The sequence below is a fragment of the Loxodonta africana genome, chromosome 8, assembly GCF_030014295.1.
Source record: "Loxodonta africana isolate mLoxAfr1 chromosome 8, mLoxAfr1.hap2, whole genome shotgun sequence".
Classification (NCBI taxonomy): Eukaryota; Metazoa; Chordata; class Mammalia; order Proboscidea; family Elephantidae; genus Loxodonta; species Loxodonta africana.
The window spans coordinates 51,730,199-51,754,632 of record NC_087349.1 but is presented as its reverse complement, the minus strand read 5'-3'; the positions used below and the strand labels follow the sequence as shown (position 1 = coordinate 51,754,632).

The window sequence follows — 24,434 nt, the reverse complement described above, 5'->3', positions numbered from 1 at the left end:
CTTTTTCTGACAGTGTCTTCTAGCTGTGTGGGGCAGGCCACAGATGAACTCAACCCAGAACTATTTTTTCAAAAAAAAAACCCAACCCACTCCCGTCGAGTCGATTCCAACTCATAACGACCCTATAGGACAGAGTAGAACTGCCCCATAGAGTTTCCAAGGAGCGCCTGGCGGATTTGAACTGCCAGCCTCTTGGTTAACAGCCATAGCACTTAATGACTATGCCACCAGGGTTTCCAAGGAACTGAGAATGAGTGGAACCGTAGTTACTCTTCAAAGTTGATAGCTGACATTTGCAGTGCTTACTTCGTGTTAGGCACTGTTCTAAACACTTTATATAGAATAGTTCATTCAATTCTCTCAACAACCCCATAAAGCAAGTATATATGTGTTTTTGTTTGTTTGTTTCTTCCCTTTTTTTATATCTTTATTTTTTTATTTTATTGTGCTTTAAGTGACAGTTTACAGCTCAAGTTAGTTTCTCATACAAAAATTTATACACACATCGTTATGTGACCCTAGTTGTTCTCTCTGTAATGTGACAGTACACTTCTCCTTTCCAGCCTGGAGAGGCAGGTATATTTTCATTCCATTACTCACATGAGAATATGGGAGAAGAGACTTTAAGTAACTTTTTTCAAGATTGCACATCTAGGATGTAGGGGTGGTGTGTGTGTGTATTCAAATCTGGGCAGTTGGCCCTGAGTCTGTGTTCTTAATCACTAAATATTACTATCTCTTGTAAAGCTTATCAAAGGGGGGAGACCATGATAGTAAAACTGGGAAATACAACTAACTGAAAGAAAAAAAAAAATTTATATACAAAAAGTGACTATCAGACTGGCACTAGACATTTTATCTCTGATTGTACTTAACAGAATAACAAAATAAGTCAGCCCAGAATTCTCTACCTAACTACCATGAAAGTGTGAAGTTGAAATAAAGCTATTTCAGATGTGCAGATCCTGCAAAGAGTTTACTATTCACAGACTATTTCTCAAAGAACTACTAAGAATATGGTTCAGCAAGGAAAAAATTATTACTTTTTTTGGCTTTTGGTAAAAACTAAAAAAGATGCTATTAAAAGGTGCCTAGTATGCTTTGTGCATATTTATTAGTCCCTCAATGTCATTCCTTTCCACTCATGGAGAAACATGTGCTGTAAAGGTACTTGCTAAAAACAGGATTCTACCAGCATTAATATATTCTATTCATTAAAACTTTTTATAAAGATTGAAATATTGGTCATTGAAAGAACCCATTCATAGAGGACACTACTGCCGATGATGGCAGAGGTAACAAACATAGTGGAATTTAAGCTTAGTATTTTACTTTTATTACTGAAGAGTAAATACACATACATCAACTTTAGTAGGTTAGATTACTAAATGTTTCAGAATTTATGAGTCATAAATAAGGAGTCCCTTCTACTTTTATGTCCCCATAATTGATTAGAAAGCCCAAGCAGTTTGTATAAAAATTGCATGTTCATGTGGTCATTTAAATTCTAAGATTTATTGTTTCTTTTTCAGCGCCTGGCTGGGGAAGCAGAGAGAGTTCAAGCAGCCCACCAGTGGAGGGAGGATTTTGCAGTAAGATCCATTTTAACACTTGATTTAAGCAGACTGAGCTTTTGTGTTTAAAATTTTTTTTTGTGTGTGTTTAGATAGCTATTATTACATTAAAATCGTTTTTCACTGACGGATCTTATGGTGTTATGGGACCAGAAAAACAGCTATATTTGTTGCTTTTTCAAAAAATTGTTTTTGGGTAACTTGAGCCAATTAAGTTGCTCCAAATGTTCTTGCTTATATTCTCTATTTTTTTTAATGTGCTTTGAATGTATTCTCATACTTAAAGGTATTTATAAAATTAATTTAAAATAGTATTAAATTATAAAATCTGAATAATCATTGTATGTATTTTGAATATACTAGTTGAAAACCAAGTTGCATTAACTACTTTGAGTTTGTAAGAAACAGTGTGCAGCTTATAATCACCATTATGGTGGAGAATGTGATTAAAGTGAGAATGAAAGTATTAAACCTCTTAAAATTTAATTTGCTCTCCTTTAGCTAGAACTGTAATCCTTCTCCTTTATCCTACCTTTAGAAGATGCTGGCTGATGTTAGCTTCTGTATGTATCTTTTTAATGAACTTGTTTTGTATTCTAAGAGCCATTCTACTTGTGATTAATTATACAAGTAGCAAAAGTTCTCCTGTACTGAGCTCTGTGGGTCTAATCTATCATACATCTATCTATCTGTCTCTGTCTACCTACCTGCTGCATACTTACCTGCATACCTACATATCTATCATTCTATCTACCTACCTGTCTATCTAGCTAGCTACCTGTAACAATGACACAATACCAAGAAAAAAAAAAAACAAGCAAACCCATTGCTGTCAAGTCAATTCTGACTCATACCAACCCTATAGGACAGAGTAGATCTGACCCATAGGGTTTCCAAGGAGCGCCTGGTGAATTTGAACTGCCAGCCTTTTGGTTAGCAGCCGAATGCTTAACCACTGTGCCGCCAGGGCTCCAATGATATAATAAACCCTTTGCTGTTGAGTTGATTCCGACTCATAGTGGCCCTATAGCACACAGCAGACTGCCTCATAGAGTTTCCAAGGAGCGCCTGGTGGATTCGAACTGCCAACCTTTTGATTAGCAGCCATGGCTCTTGACCACTGCGCCACCAGGGTTTAATGGTACGATAGTTATTTCTAATTGTTCTAGAAAATAAATGGTTTACGTAGTAAGTGTTGGGAATTCTTAGTAGATTGTGGTTGCTAAGTGGGAGAATTTTTAAACAAATACTGTTCTTAATTTCCTCCGAGTTTTCCTCACAATTTATTTAGAATTTATGAACAGATTATGTGACATAAAAAGAGCCTGAAAGGGAAAACAAATTAGGTCACTTTACAGCCCTCTGAACTCATTGTACTCAATGTCCGGTTTGCACACTGAGAACTGATATTTTTCATATCTTACCATGTCAGCCACGCATAAAGTCTTTACAATAGTTCTTCCTTTTGCAATACCTTAAGGAGACAGAACACTGAGATAGTGGCCACTTTATGCTAGGAGAATAGACCTGACTGAAGATTTCTTAATCTGCAAACTCAAAATGTACAAAAACAAGATACATTTCTCCCGCTTTATATTTTTTTCCATATGTATAGCAAGGTTAAACATTCAATTCCAGACTACAAATCAAATTTAAATTTGTGGAGGGAAATTAGAAATGGTCAACATAAAATCTCTGCTTATTTTGTGAGCGCACAGAAAACATTGCAAATTTTATCAATATTTTAACCAAACATTTAAAATATTTAATTTGAAGTTGAGTGCTATCGTTTTTATCTTCTAAGATATTTAACTATTTGCAGCAGTGCAATGATTCCTTAAAGCCACACTTTAATAATTTAACACCAAGAGGATCTAGAAGGCAGAAATAATTTCCTAAAAGGTACATTAACATTTCAAAAAGAAATATAATATTCTGGTTTTCCCCTCAAGTATAAGTAGACAAGTTTCGTTAATATTACTTAGGCAAAATGTTGATTAACATTTCCTGCTGTGTAATGTAGAGAAACCTTGTGAACAACGAGAACAAAAGGCGAAGCACTCAAATGCTGGCAACGAGAAAGGGCTCATGTAATTCACACTGTCCCTCAGTTCCATTCAGTTCCCAACTGAATATACAATTGAAGCAACAAAGGGCATACACTCTAAATGGATTAAGATTTACGTGGTCATGCATTTACAAGTTCAAACCAATATTTGTAAATAAGCTATGTCTACCAGCTGCTTTTCAGGTCTCCATGCAACTTATGGGTGTTAAAGGTGACATTTCATGTTGATTATGATGGACGAATTATTTTATCAAGGGCAGGTGGTAGAAGAAAAAAAAAAGCTTGGAAACTAATTGTTCTGCATGAAATAATTGTTATTATTTCTACTGAGCAGATCTTTTCCAATTGCATTTGAAATCTCATTTGATTGCATTGCAATGGTTGGTTAACTAAAGCAATTTTGTTTCCAACTAAGCCTGCAATATTAATTGTACTTACACATGTATAAACATTAGGTGAGCCTAATTTGTATTTTAATAAGTAGGATCTTTATGTATGGCTTGTTAGCATCAGCTTGTTACTCTGCAGGCTGAGTACAGACGTCTACAAATTGGCCAGTAAATAAAACATTTGAAAAGCCCTTTTTAGCTGCAGCTTCAGAGAGAAAGTAAATTAGAAGGTGAAATTTTTTCTGGTGAGGTAGAGTATTATTGAGTGTCAATCAAGTTAATTTCGTCCTCCAATAATGAGCTTTAACTTTATAATTAAAAAAAAAGGCTCTTAGCTCAACTCTTAGTTTGAAATGTTGCTTTAATAGTTGCAATATTTTTTAATTTTGTTTTCATATGAGTGAAATTAATAGTCACATGCATTAAGTACTTAATTATTTCATCTATCCCTATTCGTTCCATGGAATTGCATCACTTCTGTTGATCGCAGCACAATTGTGAACGTGAATTGTGAAAGCATACTGTATTTATTTTGATGACAATGTCTAAAGAAATATTCTAAGAATAATTCTAAAGAAATATTTTGGGTCCTGTATATGAAACATACAGATTAAATGAAACACACATACTGATTTTGGGGGACAAGAAGAGGGTGTGGTAGCAGTCTGTCTTAAGGAATAAATGAATAATTTGATAAATCATAGAGATGATTTTAGGCTCTGGCTGGATTTGGTCTTTCTTAGTTTTCGCATTTGGTTGAACTGCACTTTTGGAATCAAGAACTTACATATTTTAATATGTTTTTGCAACATGTCTACTACATAGAGGAACAATTTTTTCTGCTGCTTTTTATTAAGAGTGTTAACAATCTGTCCTCATTACAATGATAGGTTAAAAGGAGCAATAGTGTGTAACTGATTTAGCCAAAAATGTTGGGAACCAAAGAAACAAAAAAGATTCAGGCAAATTGATGGTACCTTATTCTTTTTGTTCATGTGTGTATATAAATGCTCACGGTGAGAGTATTATAACACACCAGAGGAGAAAAACTAGCCATGAGCTTTGAATTGTTAGTTTTCCTGGGTGATAATCTCTATCTTTTATAATGAGAGGAGGAAGAAACAAAATGTTTATCCATTAATTACCTAGTCGAAAACACTTCTATCATTTTGAATATTTTTTACTTATCTTCCTTATCTCACTTTCTATTAATTTTATTAAAACCAAAGTCATATGATAGTCAATTGAACTCCCTGTAGTAAGATGCTATGATGATATGTCCTGGAATAATTCAATTGAGGTAGATATGGGGATGGATGTACTTTTTTTCTTTCATTTTTCTCCCTAGGAAGGGAAGAGACGTTGGAAAGGATTATGCTAGGTGAAGAAATAGCAGGCATTGCTGATTTAGGAAATGGGGAAGTAGATGGCAGGTCTCTATATTTTTTCAGGACCAATCTCCTGACCCAATATCCTGAGATTGAGCTGATGAAGACAGTGCAAAATTATTGGGAGACTCCTGGAATTGCTGCCAGTGTGGTAAAAATTCTAGCATTGCGCAGCTTTGAGAATCAGCCCTACTGATATTTAAAATAGAGTGGCTTACTGCCACCAAGCGGTGCCAAATTGCAGCTGTCACTAGATGGTTTTGAACTCAGCGATTTCACTGACTTCTCCATAACCCTGGTGGCATAGTGGTTAAGAGCTGTGGCTGCTAACTAAAAGGTTGTCAGTTGGAATCTGCAACAGGTGCTCCTTGGAAACCCTATGAGGCAGTTCTACTCTGTCTTGATGATGGCAATGGGTTTGCTTTTTTTGGTTTTTCTCCGTAACCTAAGCTATATTTTATTAAAAAATTTGAATACCCTTATTTGCATTAAAGTGGAGATTTACTGTATTAATTTCTCAACTACAATACAAAAAGGTGAAGGAAGATGTATGAGTATTATGAATTATTACAATTTACATATAATGCATAGTTTATTCAGAATTGTTCCATAAATCTCCTGAGCCTAAGACTGAATAAACTAATTAAAGTTTCCTAAGAAAATATATTTTGTAAGAAAATATTGGAGCCCTGGTATCACGGTGGTTAAAGCACTTGGCTGCTAACTGAAAAGTTGGTGGTTAGAATCGACTAGCTAATCCGAGGGAGAAGGATGTGGCAGTCTTCTTCCTTAAAGATTTACAGCCTTGGAAACCCAATGGGGCAGTTCTGCTCTGTCTTATAGGGCTGCTGTGAGTCAGAATAGAGTCAACGGCAATGGCTTTTGAAAGGCAATATTCTTTCCTTTGTCTCCAGACCTTTTGATAATTTCCGCCTAGAAATCTCTCCCCATCTCTTCAATTTCCCTTGGCTTTGACCAACCAATCTTGGATTTGTTACCTATTTATATGCTCCTCTAATACCTAGTATATATTACTAGAAAAGTACTCACTCTATAATCTTCCTTTCTCCCATTTTTTGCCACTAAAATGTAAGCTTTCTGGGATAAGAACTGTCACTAAATTATTAATAAGAAAACAATAGTCTAGTACAATGCTTGACAGATAGTAGCTGAAATGTAATTTTTCATTAAAAATTAATAACAATATTGGAATATCTGTCTATACTATAAAAATATTGTCATTTTTGCTGAAGAGATAACAGATATTTGGACTATACTTTAATATGTCTGAATATATTTTTAACATATACATATACATATCTTGTACAATGACAAGAGGAGCCCTAGCGGTGCAGTAATTAAGCACTCAGCTGCTATCTGAAAGGTTAGTGGTTCAAACCCGCCAGGATCTCTGTGAAAGAAAGATGTAGCAGTTTTCTTCTGTAAAGATTTGCAGCCTTAGTAGGATTGCTATGGAATGAACTCAACAGCAATGGGTTTGGTTTTGGAGTTTTGCAAACCCACACAAAATTTTGACTCAGCAACTATTTCCCTCTACAACTTTGAAAAAAAAACAAAACATACTTTTTGAATATCAATTTCTTTATCCAAAAATTCTACCAATATCATTAGCTCCATAAGGTGCTCGATAATTGTCTCTCTGTGCCCCCATGAGTACTAGGTCCCTATCAAGGAAAATATTTCCAGAAATCTTCGGTTTTGTCTCAGATGTTCAACAGATGGCTCTATACAAGTCCCTTGATGGACTTTTGCTTAGCCCAGTGACCATCTAACTACCAGTTCTTCCAACAGTTTTGCTGTATTTATCACCATTTCCCCCAATGGCAGGATACTGCTCTGCTCAGGTTACTGTCACCTAATGCAATTCCAACTGCAAAGCCAAAATGGATCAATAACCCTGTCCCCAACCCTAGGGGTTTTTAATCACTGGGGCCCTGAAACTAGTTCTCATATTCCCTGTGTCACAAAATTCCTGAAGACAACAGCTCATTCATCATGTATTTGACCCTTCTCTATATGAGAGCAAAAACACCTTTCTTTGTAGGTCTTCAGAGAGACTTATTTTTCTACCTTACCCTCATTTCCTCAGTGCCCCCATGAACTCTTTTCATTTGTCCTTCTTTGGAAAACAATCAATTGATCTCCAGCAAAGGAATGCATGCAAACAGAGAATATTTCAACTGTAAACAAATATCGCCATATTCAGGTTGAGCTTGGAGGACACTAATGCTACATATATTTATACATTCAAAAACTGCAGTGAAATTAAATAATGTAAATTGTGTAAATATGCTTAGCACTTTGGCAGGCCTTCAAAGATGATAGCTTTAATATAGGAGACAGTATCTCTTCCTAGATTTATTTCACACAAGAAGCTGGCATATTGCTTTTTAATGATTATGTGCAACAGGTTATCCCTTCTCAAGAAGGAAAATATGTATTATACCTAATAGGCACTCAATGAACGATTGTTCAAATGACTTAAATTCCATTTAACTTATCCTTCATTTTTGTATTAAGAATGCATTCATTTAGAATGCCTTCATTTGGAAATGACAAGTACTCAGAATGAAGCTACTATAATTCTTTCCTTGTCATTGTTAAAGTTTGTTTTACATTTTTATGAAGTGCGGCTTCATTTAATGCCCGAAACAGCTCTGTTCCACCTTTCTAGACTAAACAATAGCTGTATCTGAAGAGATCTTTTTTGTGATTCCAGAGACTCATAAAGAGGTCCATGTACTGTAGATCTTTGAGTACTGAGCTTGGGGCAACAACTCTATTTACCAGAGATTATTTTTAGTTGAGAATAACAGACAGATCTTGGAACAATTCAGTTTATCCGAGTTGTAGATATGTTAATGGGTTTGCTAATACTGTTATGGGAAGCAGGAAATGTTCCAGGAGTTGAAGACATGCCCTAAGGTGCTTTCTTCCAAGGGTTACACAGTGTTGAAACTGGGCTTTAAAATAAAGAAGCAAACTACGGGAAGCAGGGTAATTAATGTAGGTCATAGAGTTCAGTCGCCAGTTGAGTGTGTACTGACATCGGGGACTGCCCAGGAGAGCTGACCCCGTGGACTTAGTTGGAGACTAGTTTCAATGCAGAGATATGTGGCCAGAATAGAGGACAGCTGCTAAAAAGGGTCTGGATAATGTTGAGAGTGATATTGCAAATAGAAGCATAGTCAAAAAGGACATCTTTCTCTAAGTATTCAAAAGAAATTTTGAGAGGTCTCTGATTTAAATATAGAAGTTAAAAAAAAAAGAAAAAGGCTGGGAAATCTGGAGTGTATTCATCTAAAAGTTTAAAGAAATATGTAGTGAAGCTTCAGCACTGGATTTGATTACATACGAGAAAAATGCTGTATTATTTTAGGAGAATGACCAACTACTCTCCAGCTTGCAAAATTGCCTACTCTTTTATAACTCATGCCTTTTGTCTGTAGCACCCTGTCATCTTCTGATCTCCCAGACTACCCTATCAGTGGATTTACTTGCTATCCCTCTCTCTAATCACGCAAATTTTTTTTCCCTTTTACTTCTTCAATATACAAACAGGCTCCATATCATCCATCATAAAAACAAAACAAAACAAAAAAACAAATCTATTGTTTCTTCTAGCTCTGCCACATTTCTTTGCTCTCCTGAATTGATGAACTCAAAAATGGTGTTGAGTTCCACCATCTCTCCATCTTTACCTTCACTCACTGGTCACTCCCACTTCAATCTCACTTCAAATTTCACCTCTGGGGAGGCTGCTCTTTGTAGTGTACAACTACCTACACACCACCGTATCAAATGGACATTTTCCATTTATCCTTATACTTGGCCTTTTTACATAATTTTAACAGATCACTTTCTACTTCCCTTTCTTTGAACACTTTCTTTTCTTGGTTTTCATTTTTTCAGTTTTACTCATTTCTTGGTATCTATTTCTCTTCCTTCTCCTCTTTAGTGCTTTTTTCTTTACAGTAGCTATAATGTCAGCTAACTTTAGGACTCAAGTCTTAGCCCTCTCCTTTTTTTAATGCCCACACTTTCTCTTAGGGCATCCCATTCATTTCATTGAATGCACAGGAACTCACTCAACTTTATGGGAGGGTATGTGTCTTATTTTTCCTTTTTTACTTTAGGGTTATTATGTTTTGCCTAGTTCTCCATTTTTCTTCTTCCCCCAAAATATCAATGCATAGTTCCCTGAATCTTTGAATAAGCTGACAATTTAATGGAAGTTAAAAGGTGAAAACCCCAGATAGTTTAAAGCTTTCATTTGGGTAATGTTCTCAGATATCTTACAAAGTATTTCTTATCCTCTGCACATTTTCCATCAGTTTTCAGCTCTTAGGAATTCTGTAAGTCTTATAATAAAGATGATTAAGCCATGGCTTTTCTTGTTAACAATGTGATGATTGCTATTTTCTTTTTGTTACTGGGATTTATTTCCTTCTACATCTCTTGCCTAAAATTTATTAGGAAAATAGAAAACTGTGCATAGTAATAGAATTAACTGCATTTTCAAAGTCAAAATAGGGAATGTCCAACATAAGTGTTCCTGAAAATACATCTACTGACTCTCTAGGTACCTGCTAGGCATTATAAATTTCACTTTTAAACACATTTTGAGATTAGAATATATAAATATAGAAAAGAAAACCCATTATACCAAAAACCAAACCAAACCCATTGCCATCGAGTCGATTTCAACTCACAGCGACCCTATAGGACAGAGTAGAACTGCCCCATAGAGTTTCCAAGGAGCACCTGGTGGATTCAAACTGCTGACCTTTTGGTTAGCAGCCATAGCACTTAACCACTATGCCACCAGGGTTTCCAAAACACATTATACATCAGTGCAAATATATAGAGAGTGGAAAGTAAATGCTCTGATATTTAAGCAGATATCCTAAAATTACTATTTGTACACAAGAGGTATTGATTATATTAGACAAAGTAGAGTGTGCTCCTGATTCTATGTTTTTTAATAGAATTTCTTATTATGTAATATAAGTCTAATTTTTTTGGGGGGGGGCCCAGAATAAGACAAGGGAGCATTATTTTTAGAAGTGGTATAGTCTGATATTAGAGTACCAGCTGAGATGCCTGAATTTGTTTATTTCTCATTGTGTGACAGTTAGCCAATTATTTTATCTTTAAGCCACAGTTTCCTCCTCAGTAAAATGGGGATAATATTGGTATCAGTCACACAGAGTTATTTTGATACTTAATCGAAATTATCCATGGGAGCCTTCATGCAGGTCTTTGACAAGTAAAGTCAAGGTTTAAATGAAGAAAATATGAATAATACCATATTATGTAGAAACTGATGACATTCAGTGTTGACTAACCAAAACAAACAGAATGTCACTAGCAACTAAAACTGGATTTTTTTTTAAAACTTTCTCCTGTTTGCTTTCTAGTGGAATCTCTAAGATTTACAGCAACCTGTCAGCGTCAAACATATTCACATATATGTGATCAATGCATTTCATTGAGAACGATTATGTGTGCAAATGTACTGTTTCCCTTTTGAAACATAATATTAAAGATTTCCAAAAGGGATAGTTGTGAAACATTAAGTAATGAAGGCTGTACAGGATCAAAATATCCATTCTGATAAATTGTTTTCTTGCTTTATGCAGAAAAAAATATTTTTAGGACAGCTATTTTAAGCTTCTGAAAACATTTCTGCTCTCATAGTGTTTGTATAAATGCTGGAATCCTGTTACTTTAGAATTCACAATTGGTGAACTCTAATACATTTTACATTTCCACACTTTTATTTGAAGCTCTGAGGTGCTTTTTATGTTATGAAGGATTTTTTGTGTTGAAATAAAAGGTATTAGTTACACCCAGGAGAAAACAGATTACAGAATCCAAGTTGTAATAAATCTAAAATATATGTTTGATGTTTATACTGATAAATTCCTTCTTCATAATCCTTGTGCTGTCTGAAATGACTAAATCATAGATTCAGGATGATTTATGCCTATTCTTTGGTGGGAAGGGAAATGAAACTACCTGACAGCAAATATTGATGTTTCTGTTATTTTAATAACATAGATGTTAATCCTGAGAATTCTTTAGAAGTTACTCTATATTTTACATGGTCTTACCTGAAATTCTCATCCATAAACTTATTGTTTTAATGTAATAACTTAAATCTGAACCCCCAAAGTGACTTTATTTCACAGGCCTTTATACTGAGTTCTGGTTCATAATTAGTTATCTCTATTTGTGGAGGCAAGAAGGAATGAAGGAATGGTGAACATGAATAATTTTAATTCACAAAAAAATAAAATTACATAGTATGCCATTTTTATCAAACTCTTTTTCGTATTTGAATGCCCACCAAATAAGTACCAACATAATGTGGAACTTGAGAAAATCAAGTTCTCCAGTTAGTTAGAAATGGGGGCAGAGACGTTGCCTGGCTTACTTACTGTTGTTTCTTTGCTGTGTACTCTCAAAATGTCAAGGATATTTCACTGATAATTATAAATTGTCTTGGGCCATGCTATGTGACATCACAGATAAAAACAGCAATGACAAGAAAAGCCAAGGTCTATCTACAAAAGCATTGCTTGGCCATGTTGAAAGCTTTATGAATTTAGAATGAAGGAAAGCAATTTACTGTAATTCATAGCTGTGCCTTGAAAGTGCCAAGGAGTCATATCTTTCAATAGCTTTTGAAGTCCTCCAGGAGACGTTAAAGTCAAGGCTACACTTGAACAAATTACATTCACCAAAAATACTTTGATTTTAAAGGGAATCATATGTGTCTTGTGTGGTTTGATGAAAAACCAAACCCGTTGCCGTTGAGTCAATTCTGACTCATAGCGACCCAATAGCAGAGAGTAGAACTGCCCCGTAGAGTTTTTGAGGCTGTAAATCTTTACGGAAGCAAACTGCCACATCTTTCTCTCTCAGGGTGGGCTAGTGGGTTCGAACCACTGACCGTCCGGTTGGCAGCCAAGTGCTTTACCACTGTGCTACCAGGGCTCATTGTGGTTTAATAGGAAGTCTATTTAATCATGTTAGTGCTAGTTGATTTGGCAAGGTAGAAACTATAAAATTTAAGCAAATTCTAATTCTACATTCTAATAAGTTTAGAAATAGCGTCTGTATTAGTTACCTAAGGTTGCTGTAACAAAATCAGTGCAAACTGTGTGGCTTAGTAACAAAGATTTATGTGCTCACAGTTCTGGAGGCTGGGAGTTTGAGATTCGGGTGCCAGCCCTGCTGATTTCCTCTGAGGCTTTGAGGGGTAATTTGTTCTGTGTCCCCCTTTAGCTTCTGGTTGTTCCATGTGTTCTTTGACTTGCAGCTGCAGTATCTCATCATGTCCCTCCTTGGTCTCCCTGTCTTTGTGTGTCATCTTCTTTTTTAAAAAAAGTTGCAGTTTGAATCCACCAGCTGCTCCTTGGAAACCCTATGGTCACTATAAGTTGGAATCCACTTGACAGCAACGGGTTTGTTTTGTTTTTTGGTTTTAGCAGCTCCACAGGAGAAAGACCTTGTGATCTCCTCTCAAAAGGATTACAGCCAAGAAAACCCTATGGGACAGTTCTTTTCTATCACATGGAATCCCTGTGAGTCTAAATCGACTTGATGACATGCAACAACAATAACAAATTCCTATACTAAGTATCCTTTGTTTGCTTATCAATATATATATTTAATACACACGATTCAATAATATACATTTTATTATCAGCAAATGGAAAAGGAAGTCAGTTTGCTCTAGAGAAAAATATCTGAGTCTTGGTGTTAGACATATCTCAGTTCAAATTGCCATTTTGCAACTTACTAAGTCACCTTGAGAAATTGGCTTACTCCCTGGACCTCAGTTTCCTCCTCTATACATACATACATGCATCTATGCATAAAAAAAAAATAGATGTATACATAAAGCAAAAACCAGTTTCAACTCAAGATGATCCACGTGTTAGAGAGTAGAACTGTGTTCTCTGTAGGACTGTCTTGGCTGTAGTCTTATGGAAATAGTTTGCCAGGTCTTTCTTCCATGGAGCTGCTGGGTGGGTTCAAACTGTCAACCTTTAGGTCAGCAGCCAATCACAAACCATTTGTGCCACTTAGGTTCCTCAGTAAAAAAAAAAAAAAAAAAGGACACCACATTATCATCATAATTACTGTTTATGTCATGTTTTACTAGAGATGACGTTACAGAAATCGAACTGGTAATCTCGGTTCTCTGTTTTCAATATCTGTACAAAACTCATACATTCTTGAGAAAATATGTCAAAGTTTTGTGTTGGCTGATATAAAAAAAATCTTTAAAAGAGAACAATAGACCATTATCTACTGTATGTGTATACAAATATATGATACTCACTGGGTGTATATACACCTCTATAATATTTGATGATAAGTAAAATATCTGTTTTTAAAGTATTCATTAGCCAATTCATTTTTAAACTTATCATTGCTATACAACTCCTGCCCAAAATTTGATGAAGATAATTGGTATTTGAGTGCTTGTGCAGCTAAGTGACCTGTTAAAATATTCATCTCTTTATTTTCAAATTAAAGCAATAGAAAAACCCAGAAGGGGAAAAAAAAAAAAAAAAAAAAACCAAGGGACACAGGGGTTTGGTTTGCTTAGCTTCCTTTCAGTAGCTCTCTTCTGGAGTTATACTATGACAGTGAGGAAGACTAGGATAGCTAGAGTGAGAGCTTTAGAGCTCTCACTTTTTACTATTTGAAGAATAATTTTGTATTTGCTGAGAACATGAAAAAACACTCTTGCTGGTTTTTTGCCCTTTATGCTTTTCAAAATCTTTCATACTTTGGTTCCTGGAAGAAGTTTATTGCTCAAGGCAAAATCTCATCCATTTCAACAGACCCGGAGAATGACACTATTGATCACAATTTCCTTTTTTCCCTGTCAAGAAACTCGTGGCTAAATTTAATGCTTAATTACATACTGTATAACAGTTATCTTTTTCTTCCAAGTGTTTTTTTTTTTTTTTATTGCCAGAATATTTATTTCAACTGTCCTATTTTTTTTAATTCAATGTGTGTTTTCATAGTTTACTTGAAGAGTGGAATCATGTATCTTAGAACCTAGATGTATATGTAACAGAGTTTAGAGAAAGGAGAAATGAATTTAGAAATATCTCCATCAGAGCTTTTCAAATACAACTTTTTTGATATCCTTGCACACAATGCACTCAAAAATCAAAGACTGGTCAAGTAAATATCAATAAGTGGCTGTACAAACATCAGTGAAGACTAGTTAAAAGTTTTAAGGCATTCTAATTTGTAAAAAAAAGATATTTTGTCAAAAATAAATTTATGTTATACATATAGAGATCCTGTGTCCTATTATAACCTTTTATATAATTTATCAGTTATACGTAGTACTCCAGATTAAAGTGTCGCTTAAAGGAAGAAGGGGAAAAAATGGTTAAATGAGCACTTTCCAACTGTGTGATTGAGCAATTGCTCTGCTTATAGAAATTGTAGTTTGAGTCTTCAGTGACTCTCATTTTTATTTTATTAATCATATATGATTTATCACATTGTTCTTTCTAGCTGGCTTTGCTTTGTTTATAAATGACTAGTTTGCCTTAAACACATTGTTGTCTAGTCAATTCTGACTCATAGTGACCCCAAAGAGTTTCCATGGTTGTAAGTCGCTATGGAAACTGACTACAACATCTTTTTCCCAGGGAGCTGCTGTTGGATCCAGACCCCCAACCTTTTGGTTAGTAGTTGATTGCTGTAACCACTGTGCCATCAGGGCACCTTCTGGTATTATGCAGTTTGAATCCACCAGCTACTCGTTGGAAACCCTATGGAGCAGTTCCACTCTGTTCTGTAGTATCTCTATGAATTGGAATTGACTGGACAGCAACTGGTTTGATTTTTTTTTTTTTTTTTTTTGGTTAGTTTGCCTTAAGTTTACAAATTGAAAGTGTCTGGAATTCTTATCTGAAATAGTTCCGAGCCCTGTTCCTGCAGTCCTGAGGAAGCTAGGCTCGTAGTCACTGCAACCAAATCATTGGGGGCAATAAAACTTCAAAATGGAAGTTACCAAGATGTCATTTAAAATACTTAGTTTGCATGTTCTACCAATGTTCCAGCCTTTTCTGTGCCTTTGACTTTAGTAATGTCTGGGAAAGTTATGCCATTTGACCTAGTGTGCCAGTTTAGAAATATGACTCATGGCAGTCCCATGTGTAGGATCGTACAATCTACAGTTTGAATCTAAGCGTGTAACTACCTGGCTGGTCAGGTCAAGAACATCAGCCTTGGTGATCAGCAGATGGCAGATAGTACAGTCATCTTTTCTCTTACGAGTTTTCTTAAAAAAACAAAACAAAACAAAAAAAACCTTGCTTCTGGTGGCATAGTGGTTACGAGCTACAGCTGCTAACCAAAAGATTGGCAGTTGGAATCCTCCAGGCACTCCTTGGAAACCCTTAAGGGCAGTTCTACTCTGTCCTATAGGGTCTCTATGAGTCGGAATTGACTCAAGGGCGATGAGATTTTTTTTTTTTTTTTGGCTAAGATGTCAGAAAAACCATTTCTATGATACCTTAATGTATTTTGAAAATAAGGATTAGATTAAATGAACAATTTCTGATAATTCTTCTATATGTAAAGTTGCAAACATTGTTGAAACATACAATGCATTTGACTAAAGACTTGTTCCAACTTTACAAAACAAACAGAAATACGCTTTGGCCATTCTGGGCGGTCAGGTTTTCTGAAGGTGGGAATATTTTGAATTTTGGCATCACCCCTTTGAGATCTTTGTTCCAGAGAGCATGTCAAAGCTAGCGTTCACTAAAACAGTAACCCACAACACTGAAAATATCCTTGCAACAATATTTAATTTTGAAAATGTTAAAAAATAATATAAAATATATATAAATTATAAAAACAAAACAAAACAAAACATTGCCTTTGAGTTGATTCCGACTCATAGTGACCCTTATAAGACAGAGCTGAGCTGCCATAGGGTTTCTGAGGAGCAGCTGGTGGATTTAAACTGCCAACCTTTTTGGTTATCAGCTGAGCTCTTAACCACTGCACCACCCACTGGGACTCCATAAATGATATTAGCTCCCCCTCCCCCCCCAAAAAAACTGATTCCAGCTCATGGCCACCCTATATATTTCAGAGTAGAGTTGCCCCATAGGGTTTTCTTGCCTGTAATCTTTACAGAAGGAGATCACCAGGCCTTTCTTCTGTGGTACATCTGGGTGGGTTCAAACTGCCTACCTTTAGTAGTAAACCACAAACCCTTTGTGCCACCCAGAGACATAAATGATATGACAGTAACTTATAAATTAGGATTACCAGGTTTAGTACATAAACATATAAGATGCTCATTAAATTTGAATTTCAGATAAAGAACACTTAGTTTACTATAACTTTGGGACGTTTACTAAAAACATTGTTTTTTATCTATAATTCAGATTTAACTGGGTGTTCTGCATTTTATCTAGCAGCTGTATAATTATATATACTATTTATAAAATGTTAGTATTTTCTAAAGCTCTTACAAGAGAATTCTTAGCCTGAGCTTTCTTCAACTTTGCATATTTATTGTTTTTTTTTTTTTTTTTGAGCCCTCTCTAAATATTTAAACAAATTCTAAGTTAGCCTAGGTTAATTACATAACTTTGGTTATTTTACTTACTTCATGATCAATGGAAAGCACATTATTTAAATTGATATTTATCATCTTTGGTTAATCTTTTTTAGATTTGTCTTGTACTGTGTATACTTTCAAAATTTTACATTTATAATGTAAAATTTAGATGATTGTTTTATTGTATCTGCTTTCAGTTCACTTCTTCCTCTTGGGTGTCCCTAGATTAATGCTAAATTTTTCCTAAACAATCCACGGGAGTAGCCAACATATATAACATCTTGGAGGAAGAAACAAAGGAACACAGCCTTTTAATTTTGCAGAGCATGAATCGGGTCTGTAAAGGTTAATTAGGTGCTAATACATTCTCTTCATTCTTCCCACCTGGATATTGACTTTGAAATTGCTTGATTCTTTAAATGTAAAATATTTTTCAGACTGAGTTTCTTATGTACTAAGAAAGAAGTCAATATGATCAAAAGATGAGTATGTTGATGTGTTCCTTTGTTTGGCAACACATCTGGAAGCATAGTTTAAAATGTGAAACACGTTTATAATTGGCCTGGCTTCTTTGAAATATTTCTGCCTTCCACTGACCTGACACCAGCCTCTTATGACTGAAGTAATTTTATTTAAGCAAGTCCTTTAGCTGATCAGTTAATCTTCTTTTTTTTTTTTTTTGTCTCAGTTTTCTTGTTTAAAAGCTATCTCAATTTCATTATTTTTTTTAATTTAAAAAGTTTTTCTTGGTGTTTCAACCTCTTATTCTATTCCGGATTTTTTATTAGATATCTGAAACAAATGTGTGTATTTAAATAATGACTTTAATTATCATTGTATAAAACATCTTAAAATTTGAGGACTAGATAGTAAAATTAATAGTGTGTATATATATACTATTAATGTTAATATATATAAAATCTCCATATATATTTATATACCTCCTTAAAATTTACCAAGGAGATATATATATATATATCTATATATATATATAGATATATATATATATATAAAATAGCATTAAATTATCATTTCAATTCTTTGTAGAAGCATTTCTTTGCCCAGTTGCTAAATGAGAAGAGAAAACTTTGGGTAGATTAAATTGTTTACTGCCATTAGCAAAGAATTGGACCAAGGAATAGAATGCAGGTCTTTTAACTGGTTCTTCAAATAACTTATATTGCATCATTCTGCCTCTCCTTGGTACAACTTTGTCTACAATAGCTTGAAAAGTCATGAAGGCCTTCATTTAGTGCTGTAAAGGAAAAAAAAAAAGACTAAATTTTCTAAAAATTTAATTGCATATGATGAAAATGAAAATAATCATTTATAAAAATGAGGTATGTAACTCAGAATTCCCTTTTTGTGCTCTCTGTCCCATTTTATTTGGACCACAAATAAATAAAATATACAACTTAACTAAGGTTATATTGAGAGTTGTTTGGGCTGCGTTGAGAATCTTTTGGATTGTGGCTTTCATAAATTAACATTAAAAAATATGCAGGTTTTAATTAGAGACAATTTGAATCTGAATCAGTGAATAGTTTTAATTTTTAAAAAATTCTTTTTGAAGTGTAGCTCAGTTAAATACATTTACTAAAACTAATGAAGTGTAGGCTACTAGTAATTTTTATTTGTTTCCAAAGCAATTATATTATTATTCAGGTGAAACAGTGCTTCTAAAATGTCTGAAATTAATCCCTTCATTTCTTCATCAGATGCTCTTCCTTTGTACTGCTAGCAAAACTACTTTTACAGACAGGTAGTACAAATTTAAACCATAAAATATTGTGATTTTTTATCTTAGTTAAATAAAATGAATGAGATTTGACTATATTAATGAAAGGTAACAGTGGTTGATGTAGAACAGCTAAATTATGCTGTAGTAAAGAGATTGGTAGATTGTATTTGGTAGGTGAAGAGGTTGATTTAAGCCAGTTTGAGAATGTTTCTATTTCATACATCAATCTTCAGGAACACAATTATTATTTTTCAGGGATAAATTAATATACTTTGACTTGACCTTTCAAGACAAAAAGAAAAAGTTTTACATACTTCTTCAGAAATACCTCAGAGACTTTAAAAAAAAAAAAAAAAGGGAAAATCTTTATTTTTATTTTTTGAGATTGAAAGTTGTTGCTTTTTAAGTTGTGTTGCATGTTCACAGGAGAAAATAACCAAACTAATTACTCACTAAAAAAAAAAAACCAGTAAAGGCAACTACTAGGTCTTCTTGTATGACCTAAAGCCTGACAGTTACTCAGTGGAAATATTAAAATATATACATGGAAGGAATTCTAGAGACCATAGTGGTCAACCAACTCATCATTTTACATTTGAGGAACCAGAGTCTAAAGAAGAGCCATGTTGTTAACTAATTACTGTTTAAAGTCATTTATTGATTTAGCCATGTGTTCAGTAAATATTTCAAAAAAGCTTACTATGTGCCTATAGCAACTGGTCCCCTGCCCACTTCTCAGCACACAAAGCCTGTAGCTTCCTATTGCAAGCACCTGTAAATCTTGGCATGAAGATTTTCTTTGGTGGCAGGAATATGCGGGAGTGAATGCCCTCAACCAATAATGACTTAGATGTGTAGATAATACCTCAATGTACTCATTCTTTAGGTGTAATAATTTTGTGCTATACTCAATGTAATCTTCCCGAGGTCTCCAGTGAGACTAAGCTTCAGTTGTCCACTTGCTCTTTAATGCATCCTGTATTATTTCACCTCCCTGTCTCACCTGCCCACTCTGCTATTGGTGTTTCCTGAGGTCACCGCCGAAATTAATCTCTTGTAACTAAACCATAGACTTGGTGTCTACTGGGGAAGCAAACCCAAGGCAGTGTCAGAAACCTGTCCTCAAAGAGCTTGTATGTGAAAGATAAAGATAATGAAGCAGATGTTTCAACAACCTTGTGAAGGAGGCAGGCTTGTTCATTAGTAGGCACTGGCACCTAACGTGTGGTGGAGCTTGGGCTAGGTGTTGATCATAAAGATTACTGAGACATACATAGTCACTTCCCTCACCATTCTCAGACAAGTAAACAGACAAAGTATATTGTGGTAAGTGCATGGAATGAGGAAACGGTATAGCTCATCTTTGAACCAGGATTTGGCTTATTTATCCCATGCAACAAACCAGTGAGGTAACTACTATCACCCTCTCTGATTTATATAGGAGAAAATATCAGAAGGCGCTATAGGAGTTCTTAAGAGGGGTACCTAATTTTGACTTGAGGTCAGAGAGCCGGAGAAACCACAGCAAAAAAAAAAATCTTAGATGTACATGAGGAGTAGAAAGTAAGTGCCATCATGTCAGTCCTCTTCCACACATTGCTGAAAAAAAAAAAAATTAGCATAGTATACTTGCTAAAATACCTCATGGCAAACAAACACAGAGGACACGTGTTATTTGTGTAAAATTCCAGTAAGCCTCATGCAGTATCCATACTAAACAATGATATATAAGTTTTAGCTGGTATTTATCTTCATTTAGAGGCTGAAACTCATTGTCTCAATAGTGTGAACTTGGAATGGAGAAAGGGTGGGAGACCCAAAAAGCAACATGATACAAGGTTAAATAAATTGTTACCAATTTATTATTAAAAAAAAAAAAAACAACCATACCTATTGCGTATCTAAGAAATTATATAAGATTTAAATGATATGATATATGTAAATGTCTATCCCATATTGGACACATAATACATGTCTCCTATCCTCTCCCTTCTTTGTCATCCTATATAGCCCCTCAAGCACAATAAAAGATGAGTTAAAATGATGTAGTGGTTACCAACTTTATAGTCTTTGAGGCTCTGATTTTGGCTAGATTATTTTTCTCTCAGTAATTCATTGGCCATAGTGTAAGTCTTTATATTTTGTCTTAGTATGATAATTTTCTGAAGCTGATAATGATTAATTTGGAAAGACGGTGCTAGTATTACCATTGGACAAACACAACCCTGTTGGGGGGACGTCTTATATTGTTAGGATCAAGAGCTGTTAACTTTGATCATGAGTCAAGAAGATCTGTGGGTTTACTAAGTCAATAGAAAGAAACAGAAAATGAAATATTTTGATGGCTTCAATTTTAATATTTTAGATGATTATACCCAAAGCTTCATTGGAGATATAGACTAAAGGAGATTGATTAAAGAAAGTTCTTCAACATTATGGATGTGTTTGTTCAATTATGGACTGAGGTTCCTGGGAGATTTGGTGCCTGAAGAAAATAATATATTCATCTTTTCATACTATTGCTTCTAACCTTCAGTTTAAATCATATATTTATCACCAAATAAATCTTACAGGCAAATTCCTGTTAAAGCTTATCAGATGAAGACATAAAATGGAGTAGCTCTTAATGTTTGATAGGAATTGCTTTCCTTCGAAGTTCAAGAACCAAGAAACTCAAATTACAGTCCACATGAAATTCCTTCTTGATTTCCTATAATCAGAAGTGGTTTATATTTTAACTTATCTTAGGCTTTTTTTTTTAAGCTACATACTTTTTCTCTACTGTCGTGCATAGTTGTATGTGCACACACATGTGAGAGTATTGCGGTTTTTTATCTAGAATTTTTAATAGTTTCTTATAGGCCTATGATATCAATTCATTCATTCATTGGTCCATTCAATAGCAGTTCATACAATATTTCAGACACAGTGCCAGTGTTGGGTATATGAAAAACACGACAGTCTTCACTCAAACTGGATAATTTAACCTTCTCCTCTATTTTTTTGGTTGTTGTTAATTTACTTTATTTTACTTAGAAGTAATGAACATTCACTTTAGGTGAATATTACAAATTTTTCTTTTGTCTAGAAATTGGATATTTCCAATTGTATCATCAGCTTCATAGTTCAGCTTGGGGTTGAGTACATTAAGCATCTTTGTAATTAGGTAATTAATCACAGCAAAGACACATTGATCTATTTTTCTGTGACTACTGTTCTTGAAGGCTTTGTTATTTTGGTTGGCCAATGTTCTAGCCCAATTGTTAACCAATACTTTAATTTGCAATCTCCATAGTGGCAACTTAAAAAAATAAATAACTATAGCTATAATACTGTACATATTTTATTATTATGGTTATATGCTATATGATGAATTAATGTTAAAAAAAAAAAGTATGCTAATAGTAGCAGAAGTAAGCTTATAACAGACCCAAATTGTTTTTCAGGTTTGATTTTCTTCCAGGAAGCTAAAAAAATAAGCGTTAAATTAAATACACATTTGAATGTAGATTATAAGGCAATTTTTTAAAAAGCAGATAAAAACAAATGAATGCATCTCTGAGAAGTAGGTTATCCCTACATTTGTATTAGCAGTGCAAGGGAGGAATAAAGTACTTGCTTGGGAATAAGAAAACCTGTGCTCTACTCGTTTTAATCACTGTTAGTCATAGCTTTCCATTACATAAAATTAAGATTGATATTATCTAAGTCACTTTACTTCTAACAATCGAGATTCTCAAATAAAGGACATGTATTTAGGTATCTAAAGTTATCTAAGACAGCAGGTTGGCATGTGGACAAAGCTTGATACAAATTTAATCTTAGGAATGAATGCTAAGAGTTCAGAGAAAGAATGGATTATTTGTGTATTTCCATTATAACTCATAGTTCATTAAACAGCTCCTTAGTAATAGTTTCACAGTTTCATCTTCTTTAATAGACACTTTAATACGCAGGCATGTAATTAAATTTTACAAGTTATTCAATTCTTTATTATGCAACTAATTTCAAAAGGCTAGTGAAGAGGTAATATAAAGAAATTGGTGGAATTTTTTTTTTAAATTGTAATTACTTGCTGATATACTAATCACTGACTGGTCTTCCTTGTAGCCATATGGATATTATCCTAACACTGATAGTGTTGAACTTCAGGATAGATCTTGAAATGTTCTTTTTGAGGACAAGTGCATCGCCATTCCCCTTTAATTTGTCATTCCCAGCACACTGACCACATGATTGTCCAGTTCAAAATGGCCAATACCAGTCCATTTCAGCTCACTACTGCCTAGGCTATCAATCTTTATGCATTCCATTTCATTTTTGATGACTTCCAATTTTCCAAGATTCGTGCTTTGTATATTTCATGCTCTGAATATTAGTGGATGTTTGCAGCTGGTTCTTCTCATCTTGAGTTGTGCCACATGAACAAATGAATGCTCCTAAAGCTTTACTCCAACTCTATTTAAGGAGGCAGCTCTTAAAGACCCTGCTCTAAGGAAGTAGCTCTTCAGCCATCTTATGAGTGCCTTCCATCCTGAAGTGCTCTTCTTCCAACACTGCATCAGTCAATGTTTTGTTGATACTCATAAGATTTTCACTGGCCAATTTGTTCAGAAGTAGACCACTGGGTCCTTCTTCCTAGTCTCCCTTAATCTGGAAGCTCCACTGAACCTGTCCACCATGGGTGACCTGCTAGTATTTGAAATACCAGTAGCATGGCTCCCAGCATCACAGCAACACACAAGCCCCCACGGTACGACAAACTGACAGAAGTGTCAACTACTAATGCCAAAGATGAGGAAACTGAAGATTTTTACCAACTTCTGTAGTCTGAAATTGATCGAACATGAAATCAAGATGTGTTGATAATTAGTGGTGACTGAAATGTGAAAGTTGGAAACAAAGAAGAAGGATCTGTAGTGGGAAAATATGGCCTTGGTGATAGAAATGACACCAGAGATTACATGATAGGATTTTGCAAGACCATTGACTTATTCATTACAAATACCTTTTTCCAACAACGTAAACTGCAACTACACACGTGGACCTCACCAGATGGAAAACAAACGAATCAAATTGACTACATCTTTGGAAAGAGACTATGGAAATGTTCAATATCATCAGTCAGAACAAGGCTGGGGCCAACTGTGGAACAGACCATCAGTTGCTCATATGCAAGTTCAGGTTGAAGATGAAGAAAATTAAAATAAGTTCACAAGAACGAAAATATGACCTAGAGTGTATCACACCTGAATTTAGAGACCGTCTCAAGAACACATTTGATGCATTGAACACTAATGACTGAAGACCAGAAGAGTCGTGGGATGACATCAAGGACATCATACATGCAGAAGGCTAAAGGTCATTAAAAAGGCCAGAATTGATGTCAGAAGAGACTCTGAAACTTGCTCTTGAACATCAAGTAGCTAAAGTGAAAGGAAGAAATGATGAAGTGAAAGAACTGAATGGAAAATTTCAAAAGGCAATCGAGAAGACAGACTAAAATATGATAGTGAAATATGCAAAGACCTAGAGTTAGAAAATAAAATAAAAAAAGGCCTGCAAAAAAAATTTAAGCCTTGAGTTGCTGTATTGAAGAATTCTATGGGAAAATATTGAATGGCACA

The 24,434-nt window shown here is 34.7% G+C and overlaps 1 protein-coding gene across 1 annotated transcript in view; it reads left to right on the top strand.

Annotated features, from left to right (window-relative positions):
* The window catches only part of CACNA2D1 (calcium voltage-gated channel auxiliary subunit alpha2delta 1), a 543,509-nt gene that overhangs the window by 299,580 nt on the left and 219,495 nt on the right, over window positions 1-24,434 (top strand). The window contains exon 4 of the mRNA XM_064289931.1: window positions 1,533-1,592. Within this exon, the coding sequence (XP_064146001.1) occupies window positions 1,533-1,592 (60 nt within the window). The remainder of the gene's footprint in view (window positions 1-1,532; window positions 1,593-24,434) is intronic.